The 14,283-nt window shown below is 42.3% G+C and overlaps 1 protein-coding gene across 1 annotated transcript in view; it reads left to right on the forward strand.

The window, feature by feature from the left end:
• Positions 1-14,283, forward strand: part of RhoGEF2 (Rho guanine nucleotide exchange factor 2) — a 215,542-nt gene that overhangs the window by 11,913 nt on the left and 189,346 nt on the right. The window contains 8 exon segments of the mRNA XM_074109517.1: positions 1,457-1,538; positions 2,062-2,174; positions 3,723-3,880; positions 5,198-5,325; positions 6,326-6,400; positions 6,601-6,773; positions 7,327-7,392; positions 7,394-7,494. Coding sequence (XP_073965618.1) covers positions 1,457-1,538; positions 2,062-2,174; positions 3,723-3,880; positions 5,198-5,325; positions 6,326-6,400; positions 6,601-6,773; positions 7,327-7,392; positions 7,394-7,494 — 896 coding nt within the window.

The following is a 14,283-nucleotide window of genomic DNA, read 5'->3' on the forward strand; positions in this document are numbered from 1 at the left end:
TCTTTTGCTCAAATATGTCGGAGCGATTGTGGAACACCTTAAGAAAAGTGGCAATTTCTCTCAGCTATGCCTTTAATTCAATAATTATTTAATGCCTTCAATTTATCAAGAACTCAATGCGTCAATAGTTCTGTTTCGGTGAATGGTGTTTTTTAACTGCATTCTTAATCGGTTGGGGTTCACGTTTCAATTGCTTGACGCTTGTTACGTAATTTCGTTCAATGCACTTATTTACGCCCGATATTTTCGATCGGGTTTGATGTGGCCTGAATGAAGCCCGGTTTCCACCGCAAGGGCAAACTCATTAATACTTTAACGTACAACGATTGGCTGCATAAAACTATGATCGTAAGTTGAAACTAAGTCGTTAATGACTCCGCTCTGCTCGCGGTAGAAACCAGGCTTAAGATAACGCGTGGTTGACGGAGCGGCGAGCGTTGTTTTCTGTCCATTGCGTTTCCTGCCAGGTGACGACTGTGCAGCGAGTGTATTGACCGCGCAGTGGACAGTGAACACGCTCGCCGCGTCGCCGGTCGCGCTTTGTGGCCTGGCTGTAAGCTTCATAAGTTGTCTAACATCCTGTTTCAAATTGTGACTAACAGCTATGCATATCGGATGGCGTCCCACTGTATTGGTATATTGAGGATTTAAAAAACTGAATTTAAAATGGGCTGGTTACCTAAAAAAATCTAATCAGTCAGTTAAATTGACAAAAATACGTGTCCATGAAGGGTTCCGTACCATTATCTATACAACATTAGACATTAGCAAAAAAAACAAGTTTTTTGTATGGGAGGCCCCCTTAAATATTTATTTTATTTTAATTTAATTATTTATTTTTAAAGTGATTATACAACTAAATATTCTGTGAATATATCAAGCGTCCACCTGTTGCCGTTATGATCATCGAGCGAAAAACGGCAAATAATCACGTTCGTTGTATGGGAGCCCCCTTACATGTTTATTTTATTCTGTTTTTAGTATTTGTTGTTATAGCGGCCACAGTAATACATAATCTGTGAAAATTTCAAGTGCCTAGCTATTACGGCTCAAGAGATAGAGCCCTGTGACCGACAGACAGACAGACAGCGGAGTCTCAGTAATAGGGTTCCTTTGGGTACGGAACCCTAAAAATTATGAAGATATAGCCAGTCAAAGCTGCGCGTCTACTGCATCGCAGTTAAGCCGTACGGAGTACGGAAACACTAATTGGAATCAACCTATATGCAGAGTGACGTCAAATTGATGTCATTCGGCACCAAAACTATGGGCTCTGATGATGATGATGATGATGACTAATTAGAATTTTTTAGAGACTCGTTTCTTCCGGAATCGATCAAGTATATATTTATTTATACCTCAAAATACCGATACACTTATTAAGGGTAGATCCACATTCCACAGCTGTGCTATACAATACAGGTGTTACTATATAGGTGTTATTGGTGTGTTACAGACAGACAACCGGGGCGGGGTGCCGGTGCTCCACGTGAGGAGTCAGTCCTCGCCGGAGCATCTGGACCATGGGGTGGCGAGGGGTGAGTTTGTTTAATTCATCTTCTGCCTATAAGGTAGTCTTTGACCATGGGGCTTTAAATTCAGGGTTTGTATCAAACAAAAATTTAAATTAACTGACCACTGACTAAAAGAAAGCCGTGGTGGCCTAGTGGTTTGACCTATCGCCTCTCAAACAGTGGGTCGTGGGTTCAAACCCCGGCTCGCACCTCTGAGTTTTTCGAAATTCATGTGCGGAATTAAATTTGAAATTTACCACGAGCTTTGCGGCGAAGGAAAACATCGTGAGGAAACCTGCACAAACCTGCGAAGCAATTCAATGGTGCGTGTGAAGTTCCCAATCCGCACTGGGCCCGCGTGGGAACTATAGCCCAAGCCCTCTTGTTCTGAGAGGAGGCCTGTGCCCAGCAGTGGGACATATATAGGCTGGGATGATGATGACCACTGACTGACTGATTTTTAAAAAGTAGTCTTGGTAACGACCGTTGCGTTACGAACGTTAACGACGTGGACCGTTGCATGTGATGTATTATGTCTACGTTATAGGTCCGGTCGCAGCTGGGACGGCGGGCGGTGCGGGCGCGGCGGGCGCCGAGCCGTGGGAGCGCGGCACGCCGCCGCCCGGGACGCCGCCGCCGCCCTACGCGCGTAACACGCAGGTAACACACGCGGCCCTTATAGCATAACATTCATTCTCATAATATTCCAAAACCCAATCATTTTCTCGTTTTGGACACCCAATGCTACATTTGGCATAACATAATTGTGCATACATAATGATAAAAAGCAAAACACTTATTGTAGCATACTATAACGAATTAGTATTATTGAAATATGCGTAACGGTATTAACTATAACTTTAATTGGCATAGAATCGCATATGCATGATGGGTCAAGGCAAAACCGACTCGGTTAGATCAGGTTGTTAGATATTTATTTATGTAACAACTCCATGATAGACATTTTCACGTAGTAAGTTTACTTTTCAGATCTAATTAATATTGTTACGTTCGTGGGGTGGGTTCGTGATTGAAAAGCACTTTTAACACCGATGAATAAGAGTAGGACTTATTTTCACACTGTTACTTAACTTTACAAAACACACACAGTAATTTCGCACTCTAAAACTCACTTACTAGTCGCTTTGATTCTCTTCGATGTTTATCTCTCGGTATCGCATTCGAAACTCTCCGCCGCAACCTCACCCGGCTTATATACCCCCGGTGAATCGGTCCACAAAGTTCGAGAACAGTCCAGCTAGGACGTCATACCTACATCTCGAATGTTCCGGAAACGAGTAGTGCCTGTCTCTTTCATGTGCTACCTCTCTCACACAGTTACTAGAATATTCCGGAAACAGGATCATCAGTCTGTTTCTCTCACACATATAGGCTATCCTTGTCACACACCTTCTCGAATGTTCTCAGTATAGCTGTCTCTTTCTAATCGTGCTATCTCTTTCACTCCTATTGAAAATTTCGCCATATACTGAAATGTACTTCAGGGGCCCATAAGGGGTCCTGAAAACGCCTGAAAACGGGTTTTCAGGTTATGGCGTCATCGGATAGAGGGTGGCCTGAAACGGACTGAAAACATGTTTCAGGCGCCTGAAAACGACGGTAACTTGGGTGAAATTTTGATAAACTAATATGTGATAGAGCGTCCTCTGAAACGGCCTGAAACAGTATTCCAGCCTGCTGAAAACGCCTCCAACGTACAAAAAAAACACGATTAAAGTCTATCACCTAACCCACCGTCGTAACAATATATTTTAATCTAACTATACCTTATTATACTTATGCAATATGACGTTATGGTCATTTATGCCACGTTATTGTTATGCCAATTCACATTATGCGAATTAATGTTACACGAATTCATAATTATGCCAAATAACGTTACGGCAATTTGAAGTGTAATACAATTACAAAGATTCTTTATTGAACATGCCAAATCAGTACAACAAGTTTCCCAAAAAGACAAAATGTTAAGATTTTGTTTATGCAAAGATGTAATCAAAATCAAATCAAAACTTTTATTCCGAAAGTGCTCTTTTATATTTCACTTTTTCTACTAACAGCGCTTTCGGAAAGAAAATACTATCATTGCCCCTTGGCTATTTTTTCAAAACAAAAATTATAATTACAATGATCTAATGAAAACTAGCATAATAAAAATGTATAGAATGACCTAATTCTCGTTTCCAGCCCTGTATAGATCCTCAGAGGGCGATAATTTCGATGGAGGAGGACGACTCACCCGCCTCGGAGACGTCGAACCCGGGCCTGTTCTCGAACCTTCGCACCGTGCTGGACTCCAAAGCCAGGACCGCGGTGCTGCTCAATTGGCTGCTCGGAGAGAGGAGGTAACTTGTTAATAATATTGAATAAGGGACACAAAATTTGATTGAAATAGTCGAAGCATTCAGTACATTTTTTCTAATTAACTTAACGTAATATAGAAAAAAAAAAACAATTAAAAATAGAATGAAGTTTACATTCCGTTTCTGTCTAGAGAAATGAAATTTATCGGACTTTCTATGGTCGTCGTGTCATTTGACATGTTCTGTATCTGATTGGCAATCGTATATTTATTATATAAAAAAAATACAACTAAATTTGTCCAACAATAAAGATACAAAACAAGAACATACAAAAAAAAAACATAAAAAATGCTTGCTTATTTCCTATTACGTAAGACTTATGGCATTCAGTATTATGTCAAATAAAGGCTATGGCTCGTGATTATTATGACAAATGAAATTATGGGAAACGAAAGAAAATACCGCTCACAAAAAAAAAGTACAGTTAGACAATCTGAGCCAGGGCAGAATCTTTTAATAATAATTTTTACTCTGATTTCCTTGACAAAAATAAAGGATGTCAACATTCTTGGTCCTGTTCTCTGCCGTTTCGCACAATATTTTTTTCCCAAATGTTTCATTCCCAAGTCATGATTTTCTCTGAAACTGTATTGTATTATTTTTGGAACTTTCATAAAACCATCTGTTAGTTCTTTACCTCAAAAGCATAAATTCCTTGTAGCGATTTACCAAATCGCATTTCACCTCGAACTAACAAAATTTCAATAGAATCATGTACTTGACGCAATTTATCGCGTAGCTTTTTACATTAGTATAATTAATTTGTAGCATCTCATTTTTCCTAGACGCATTTCGCCGTGATCGATGTTTGCTTGGGACTCTAATTAATTTGACAAGTTAATTGATGTGTGTAGTAAAAATACATAATACACGATCGAGGTGAAATGCGATTCGGTGAAACGCTACAAGGAATTTATGCTTTTGAGGTAAAGAACTAACAAATGCATAAAACAAACCTTACCTAACCTATTGTGTTCTATAAAACCATAAGAAAATTCACTAAAAAAAATTTATGGTTTCCGACAATATTTATAGTTGGGAAATGAAACATTCGGCAAACAATAATTATGCGAAAAGACAGGACACCCAACATGCCATTAGTACCATAATGGTTCCGCCCTAGTGCATAAATCAGTTTATTTGGCTGTGCATCTATTTTTGTGAGCGGTACTTTTCTCTCGTTTCCCATAATTTAATTTGCCACAATCGTCACGAGTCATAGTTATCATTTGACATAATATTAGATGCCGTAATTGGACGATATCGTAAGTTTTATTATTGTCACGTGTCGTGTTAAAGATGCGCGTGCGCGACGCTGCTGCTGCTGATAACGGACGGGTACCGCGCGGCGCAGGGCGTCTCCACGCTCACGCTGCGGCGGTGGGCCGCCGACGTGCAGCACGCGCTGCCAGGTGGCGCCACAGACAGTAACACACACACACCCGCCCGCCTCGACCGCCGCCGCCGCCGACGTGCAGCACGCGCTGCTGGCAGGTGCGGCGCACACACAGACAGTAACACACACACACACACGGCCCCCCTCGACCCCGCCGCCGCCGCCGACGTGCAGCACGCGCTGCTGGCAGGTGCGGCGCACACACAGACAGTAACACACACACACACACGGCCCCCCTCGACCCCGCCGCCGCCGCCGACGTGCAGCACGCGCTGCTGGCAGGTGCGGCGGACACACAGACAGTAACACACACACACACACGGCCCCTCGACCCGCCGCCGCCGCAGACGTGCAGCACGCGCTGCTGGCAGGTGCGGCGCACACACAGACAGTAACACACACACACACACGGCCCCCCTCGACCCCGCCGCCGCCGCCGACGTGCAGCACGCGCTGCTGGCAGGTGCGGCGCACACACAGACAGTAACACACACACACACACACACGGCCCCCCTCGACCCCGCCGCCGCCGCCGACGTGCAGCACGCGCTGCTGGCAGGTGCGGCGCACACACAGACAGTAACACACACACACACACGGCCCCCTCGACCCGCCGCCGCCGCCGACGTGCAGCACGCGCTGCTGGCAGGTGCGGCGCACACACAGACAGTAACACACACACACACACGGCCCCCTCGACCCCGCCGCCGCCGCCGACGTGCAGCACGCGCTGCTGGCAGGTGCGGCGCACACACAGACAGTAACACACACACACACACGGCCCCCCTCGACCCGCCGCCGCCGCCGACGTGCAGCACGCGCTGCTGGCAGGTGCGGCGGACACACAGACAGTAACACACACACACACACGGCCCCCCTCGACCCCGCCGCCGCCGCGACGTGCAGCACGCGCTGCTGGCAGGTGCGGCGCGCACACACAGACAGTAACACACACACACACACGGCCCCCCTCGACCCCGCCGCCGCGCGACGTGCAGCACGCGCTGCTGGCAGGTGCGGCGCACACACAGACAGTAACACACACACACACACGGCCCCCCTCGACCCCGCCGCCGCCGCAGACGTGCAGCACGCGCTGCTGGCAGGTGCGGCGCACACACAGACAGTAACACACACACACACACGGCCCCCTCGACCCCCCGCCGCCGCAGACGTGCAGCACGCGCTGCTGGCAGGTGCGGCGCACACACAGACAGTAACACACACACACACGGCCCCCCTCGACCCCCTACACACACATTTCCAATTCATACGAGCCGTCTGTAACCACGTCCGTTGTCCGCAGACTTCGACAAGGAAGAGATCCTCCGCAACGTGTTCCGCAAGGCGCGGCAGAAGGCCAAAGAGGAGATGGCGCAGCAGCTGAACGAGTTCCAAGTGAAGCGGCAGGTCGGCCTGGGCGGGCTCTACGGGCCCGACGACAAGCAGATAGAGCGCTGCGTCGGAGACAAGGCGCAGGTCTGTCATGTGACTCTGTTTCGGAGACAATGAGGGCTATCGTTTTTTGTCTCACTAGATGGCGCACTGTTGCGTGAGGTTTTTAAGTGCGGCGTTCAGAGTCTGTTATTACGGGCGTGAAAACAAAGTTTAGATTAAAATCATATTTAAAACACCCTAAAACCGTACCATAAAAATATCGAGCATGCCACAGTGTTGCATAGTCCCCGTTTGGTTCGGAAAAAAGGGAGGAAAAAGGTTTCCGAAAGACAAAACTGTCTTTAAACACAGACATTCATTGCCCCGGAATGCATATTTGCCATAATTAATTTCAGATATTGCAAAATATTTACAAAATTATTCTAATTATAAATAAACCCGCGTAGCTCACCCAAAAACTATGAGATTTGACATTTCGGAGACCTCACGCTACACTAGCGCCTCTAGCGGCGAATTCATTCGCGATAGCCCTCATTGAGAGAACAGTTGGAAAATAACAGTCCCATTAAATTTTGCACTTCGTAGTATAAGGTCTGGTGAGTACCTACATATACGGTGTGATTTTGTTGCGCAGGAGCAAGTGATAGTGGAGCGTTTGCTGGTCCAGTGCGTGTCGGGCGTGGCCAGCGCGGCGGCGGGGCGGGCGCGGGGCGGGGCGGGCGGGCGCGGGCTGCGGGGCGCGGGACGCGCGGGCCGCGCTGCTCGCCGCGCTGCAGGCCGCCGCGCTCTGTCTGCAGTGCAGGTAGGGGTGACAACCTTTATATGTTACAACTAGAGGATTCGATCCCGGCTCTTTTTTACAATCCCGGGATTTCGGGATTTTCTTCACGCAATCCCGGGATCCCGGTATAGCCCCGGTTAAATGTGATGCCATCTCTATTTGTTTTGTTCGAATAGACGGAGATGGCATCACATTTAACCGTCAGTTAACACTAATCAATGGATGGTGAAACAGCCCCTTAGTGTAACTATATTACCAAATGAAAAATAAAAAGCATTTTTTTGATGATTTATTTGATTTTAATTACCATTTTTCATTACCACTCCTATACCGGGATCCCGGGATTGCATGAAGAAAATCCCGAAATCCCGGGACTGTAAAAAAGAGCCCTGATCGAATCCTAGTTGTAACATATAAAGGTTGTCACGGCGCTTATATTCTGTCGGAACCAGTAGAAGTTGACGCACTCAGTCACATACAATTTTTACTCTAAGTACTATAATTAATTATATAATTAGGGGTTTAGATAACAAACATAAGTAAGAAAGTAAGTAAATCTTTATTTGCTAGAATACGTTTACAAAGCGTTTACAAGATCTAACAGAAACACAACACACAGCAAAAATTAAGCAGCAGAAATGATTGTGTACCACCCTAAAGCTGATAATCGTTTGCATGTCATAAAACAATAATGCCAATAGACGTGTCTGTCAACTTGAAAGTTCGACTTTAGCGACATATTCATTTGATAGGAACTTGTTTAAAAATGGTAGACCACTTATTAGGCTGATGGTACCTAATTCAAAAACAAACAAGAACAAAGATTTTCGCAGCCTGGTTGCTTTACGATGAAAGAAAACATACCTGCGAAGATTCATTGGTGTGTTAAGTTCCCAATCCGCACTGGGCACAACTGTGCCCTGCAGTGTGTGTATAGACCGAGAATCCGAGATGATTGAGACCTAATAAGTACACGATATGCTTTTTGCGAAGCCGTGGTGGCAGAGTGGTTTGACCTATGGCCTCTCAAGCAGAGGATCGCGAGTTCAAACCCCGGCTGGCACCTCTGTGTTTTTCGAAATTCATGTGCGGAATTTCATTTGAAATTTACCACGAGCTTTACGGTGAAGGAAAACATCGTGAGGAAACCTGCACAAACCTGCGAAGCAATTCAACGGTGTGTGTGTAGTTCCCAATCCGCACTGGGCCCGCGTGGGAACTACTGCCCAAGCCCTCTCATTCTGAGAGGAGGCCTGTGCCCAGCAGTGGGACGTATATAGGCTGGGATGATGATGCTTTACCTTTTTAGTTTAGTTTATTTATTCACTCATCATAACTATTACATTATATAAATACATTAAGTCAAGATTATATAAGAATTTATGCTGAGATCGTCAAAATTTGTAAAAATAAGCAAATATAAAAAAACAATCAATAAAATACAATGTCCAAATAAATTAAATTCGTCCTCAAGGGGGAGTTGTCAAGAAATCAAATTATTAATTATGTCAATGAAAAGTACCTAAAACTAAAACTAAGTATAAATAAATGGTATCTCAAATAGGGATCGTCATAACAAAATAAATTTACTTAAAACATATTTACAAATATTCAAATAATGTCAAGAAAAGATTATTTCCGAAAACTCACTTACAGAATACAGAGGGTTATCCATTAAAAGGCTTTTCACCCGGCGACCGAATGCCTCTTCGCTCAGGTCTTTTATTTCGGCGGGCAGACGTTCGTAATAGGTAGGCCCCACAACTCGCGGATTCTTTCCTGAGAGTGCCATGCGACGTGGGACTGTCCTAAGGCGTCCTGTGGTACGCAAGGTTTTGCCTTGGATATTTACGCATTCAAACGTGGATAAGTGTTTCCTCACAAACATAAGTAACTCATAAACATAAACTGAGTAGTGCGTCATTATGCGATACTTCCGAAACAGGTCTCTGCAGGAATGTTTAAAGTCGCACCCAGCATTCTTACCCGAACTCATAGCTTATCACAGATTATAATAATCGGTATCTGTTCATCTATAAATATAAAATACAGTTCGCGTTTGTGCTGCACATACGTCACAGGTGTTCAATGTGTTCTTGGACTATAGCAATACCTGGATATACCTTTCGGTGTGTTAAAGTCAGTGATGGTGTAAGTAAATTATTAGGATATGAAAAAAAAACATTCGATGGGATTTTAGGATGATGATTGTTGAGAAGTGTTGCTCGTGTTTGTTAAAAAACCGGCCAAGTGCGAATTGGACTCGCGCACGAAGGGTTCCGTACCATCTTAGTAACATTCATTAGACATTAGCAAAAAAAACACGTTTGCTGTATGGGAGCCTCATTAAATATTTATTTTATTCTGTTTTTAGTATTTGTTGTTATAGCGGCCACAGGTTAAATTTAAACTGTAACTATCACGGTTCATGAGATACAGCCTGGTGAGAGACGGACAGACGAACGGACAGCGAAGTCTTAGTAATAGGGTTTCCGTTTTTATCCTTTGGGTACGGAACCCTAAAAAAACCGGTCAAATACGAGTCGGACGCGCATCAACAAATTAGAGAGATAAGAAAGAAAGATAATACATTTATTCACAACAACACAAGACACATTCACAGTACAAAAAAGGAGCAGTATAACGTCTTCATACAAACAGCCGGAACGCGAGATACCTACGCGCCACGAATTCTCAGCATACCTCGGCAACCATCAGTCGCGCGAGTGCTCCGCGGTTACGAACGGACTCACGTTACATACCTTAAGATGTCACAACGATATAAACAGTATTGTTCGGTGTACGGATGTTTAAATTCATATAATATAATAACAAGGTATCTAATTAAGGTATTGAGAATGCGAATTTTTTATACTCCTTAATTCAACAATAAAGCTTTTCGCACGATCCAGAAGAGGCACAAATACTTCTCCGTAGCTAATTTGTTGGTAACAAATATACGTCGTGATAAAGCCAAATAAATAATACGTTCTGTGGTTAATTAAAATAACGTATAATCCATTTTTGCTAAACACTACTTAGTCCATTCCTTCCATAATTTCCTGAAGCTCCTAATCCTTTCCCTACTTTAAATTTCATGTGACATTATCAAATCAAATACATAGCTGAAGAGTGACAGTTAGTAGAGTAGGCAGCCCTATCGCGCGTTGTGTACCGAGCCGGCGTAGGTAATTATATCAAGGACGCTACTGGGACGTTATACTGCTCCTTTTTTGTACTGTGACACATTGATATTAATTATCACAAATAGACAACACGAAGTTTAAAGATAGTGTAATAATAATAATAACCCACACGCTTGTTTACCATCCTTTACGCTAAACTAATAGATAAATGTTACGGGAGACTTGACACCTATACTTAATAGTTAACCTAGCCTCAAAGTAAGCAAAGCGTGTGTTATGGGTACTAAGCAACGGATAAACGTACTTAAATAGATAGATACATCTTACTAACATTACGAGTATAAGAGGCTGTTTCACCATCCATTGATTAGCGTTAACCGACGGTTAAATGTGATGCCGTCTCCGTCTATTCGAACAAAGCAAATAGAGACGGCATCACACCTAACCCCCTAAATGTGAAAGTTTGTGAGTGAGTGAGTGAGTATGTTTGTTACTACTTCACGCTGAAACGGCTGGACGGATTTGGATGAAATTTGGCAAAAAGTTAGTTTATAACCTGGATTAAAACATATGATACTTTTTATCCCGATATTTCCACGGGATAGGGATAAAATCTCTAAATGACAACCGCTGGGCTTAGAGTCATGAAATTTGTAATGTAGGTAGCTGGACGTCTGGAATAACACATAGGCGACTTTTCGACCCGATATTCCCACGGGATACCTAGGGATAAAATCTTGAAATAACAACCGCTGGGCTTAGAGCCATGAAATTTAGTATGTAGGTAGCTGGACCTCTGGAATAACACATAGGCTACTTTTTATCCCGATGTTCCCACGGAATAGGGATAAAATCTCGAACTAATAACTGCTGGGCTTAGAGTCTCATGAGTGTGTATGTAGATAGCTGGACATCTGGAATAAAACATAACCTACTTTTTATTCCGATATTCCCACGGGACAGGGATAAAATCTCGAAACTACAACCGCTGGGCTTGGAGTCATGAAATTTGACCATGATTGTTTTTAATGTAACGTCAATGAAAACATCGATTTAATTTCCGGGAATTCCCACGGGAATTTTTAAAAATCCTGGAATTTCAATTCAGCTGCTGGACCTAATGATTTACGTGTGCGAAGCCACGGGCTAACACTAGTACTTAAATATATATTGAATTCCCAAGACTCGAAAGCAAACGTTTGTATTTTTATACAAATATCTGCTCGACCGGGAAGAGAATAAACAAACAAACAAACAAACAACAAACAAATTCTTTATTCACCAAGAATATGCCCCCTTATTAGAAATAGAAACGTTTATTCGCTAATTCGCAAATTACATATTATAAGTACACAAAATAAAACAAGTATAAAATAAATATTAATTAATATTATTAATTATTCATGCTCTTCTTCTGAATGCGAATCAAACACATTTTAAATGAGGGTAGTTTGTGTTTTTTTATAATTGCAAGTCGCCTGTCACCTCAGTCTTGACAGAACAACCCAACGTCGCGATTTCAAAATCTATATTAAATGCAAACTAAACGAAAATATTTATTTTAAACTAATATACATAAAAAGTGTGTGCGGGTTTTTTGATTTCGGCATTGTGACATAAATTGATTGTTTAAAAATATGGGGTCGAAGTGATGTGTTTAAAATCGTGTTGGTGTTATAGTTATCAATCGACTACCCCGAAAACATGGACTATGTTTATATTTTTAAATGAACGTTCTTTTGACAAACATAGTCTCAAAAAGTGGTTAGAGAACCTAACTACGAAGCGTGAGGCCCCGGGTTCGGTCCTCTGTCCGATCTGATATTTGTATGAATAGATAATACGAATGTCTGTTCTCGAGTCTTGGCCGTTGAATTTGTATTTAAGTATGTATTCAAAGTCAAAGTCAAAATATCTTTATTCAATTTAGGCTATAACAAGCACTTATGAACGTCAAAAAAAATCTACCACCGGTTCGGTAAAACATCTGTTGAGAAGTTGAGAAGAATCCGGCAAGAAACTCAACGAGTATTCACTTATATTTATGTTTATCCATTACCTACTTAGTAGTTGTAGACCAGGTCAATTAGTGTAAATTGTCCCATGATATTTATATATATGTCTATACGCTCGTATTTATGGTCATTGTGATTAATCCCACTAATATTATAAATGCGAAAGTTTGTCTGTTTATTTGTTTGTTTGTTACTTCATCACGTCTAAACCGCTGAACCGATTTAGATGAAATTCGGTATACAGATAGTTTGAGTCCCGGGGAAGGACATAGGATAGTTTTTATCCCGGAAAATTGCATAGTTCCCGCGGGATAGCGATAAACGAATTCAATGCGGACGGAGTCGCGGGTAACGGCTAGTGATTTATAATATTCTGTTTTAATTGAACATCACAGCGACTGAGGAAAATGACAATTTCATTCCTTATTGTATCGCTGAACCGGATTTTGCTATAAATATAACTTCCTGTTGTGCCGTTCACTTTACAGTACCCGGACGATCGAGCTTTCTCGGGTTAAAACTCGGTAATAAGCGTTTTCCCAGAGATAAGACCGAGCTAAATCGATTTGTCATCCCCGAAAACCCCTAAATACCAAATTTCATCTCATTCTGATTACATAATGTACAAGAATTGCTTGTTTAAAGGTATTAATTAATTTAGATCAAAAATAAAAATAAAACAAAATCAAAATATTTTATTGGTCTCAGAAAAATTTACAAGAGATAAGGTTTAGGATTAGATAGATAGATAAATAGTTACTATTTTCAATTGAAGTAACTCAAAATTTATCAGTATATTTCGACTTTGGTTTTTCCCCGGTATAATTAAAAGAAGCATCGATTGTTATGGTGAAATAATGAACCATTGCTAAACTTAAATTCGACGTGTATTCAGCTTCAGTATCCTGAATGCTTCTCTTTCTTGCGTACGATTTCATCATATAGTTCGAGCGAGACGAAACCATAATCAGGAAAACAGTTGTGTGTAAGTGTAGTATTGGTTAATTTAACATTGGTATGTAGTTTAGTTTCTTTATGAAGCGTATGAGATGTAATTGTGATAATTGTACAGGTTATTAACTAATAATAAATAATCTATGCTAGAGAGTGACTTTTCTTAGTTGTTTTAAAATTATAAAGAGTTCAAATTAGATATGGTTAAGCAGTCTTTTCTGATAAGTAGCTTGTACATGGACAGTGCGCCACTGGTTTAGTCGTGCTGTTAAGTGACTTAGTGGTTTAGTAAAATGGTGACCTACGTGGAAGTGACTGAGTCTCAGGCGAAAGAGATCAGGAGGAGATGGTGGCAGTCACCGAAGAGTAAAAAGAAAAAGCAGCTCAAGTAAGTGTAGAACACCTTGGCGGAATTTCGGCCCGTAGGCCGCTTGTAGACGTCCGTTGTTTTCACCGGACATCAGACCGTTTTTTGCGGTGTTGTATAGCTTCGTGGCCGGACAAGTGTCCGGTGCGTGTACACACATTCTTTGTACATATACATACATACAATTTGGTAACATTTGAAAAAACAAACTACGGAAACGATCTTTATGAAACCGGAACGAAGCTATTTATGCAAATGATTGCATATGAGTTATTAACAAGCTCATATTTATCTTACCCTGTTTGTTGTTGTTGTTTGTGTTGGGTCA

This window comes from Choristoneura fumiferana, chromosome 29, assembly GCF_025370935.1.
Source record: "Choristoneura fumiferana chromosome 29, NRCan_CFum_1, whole genome shotgun sequence".
Taxonomy (NCBI): Eukaryota; Metazoa; Arthropoda; class Insecta; order Lepidoptera; family Tortricidae; genus Choristoneura; species Choristoneura fumiferana.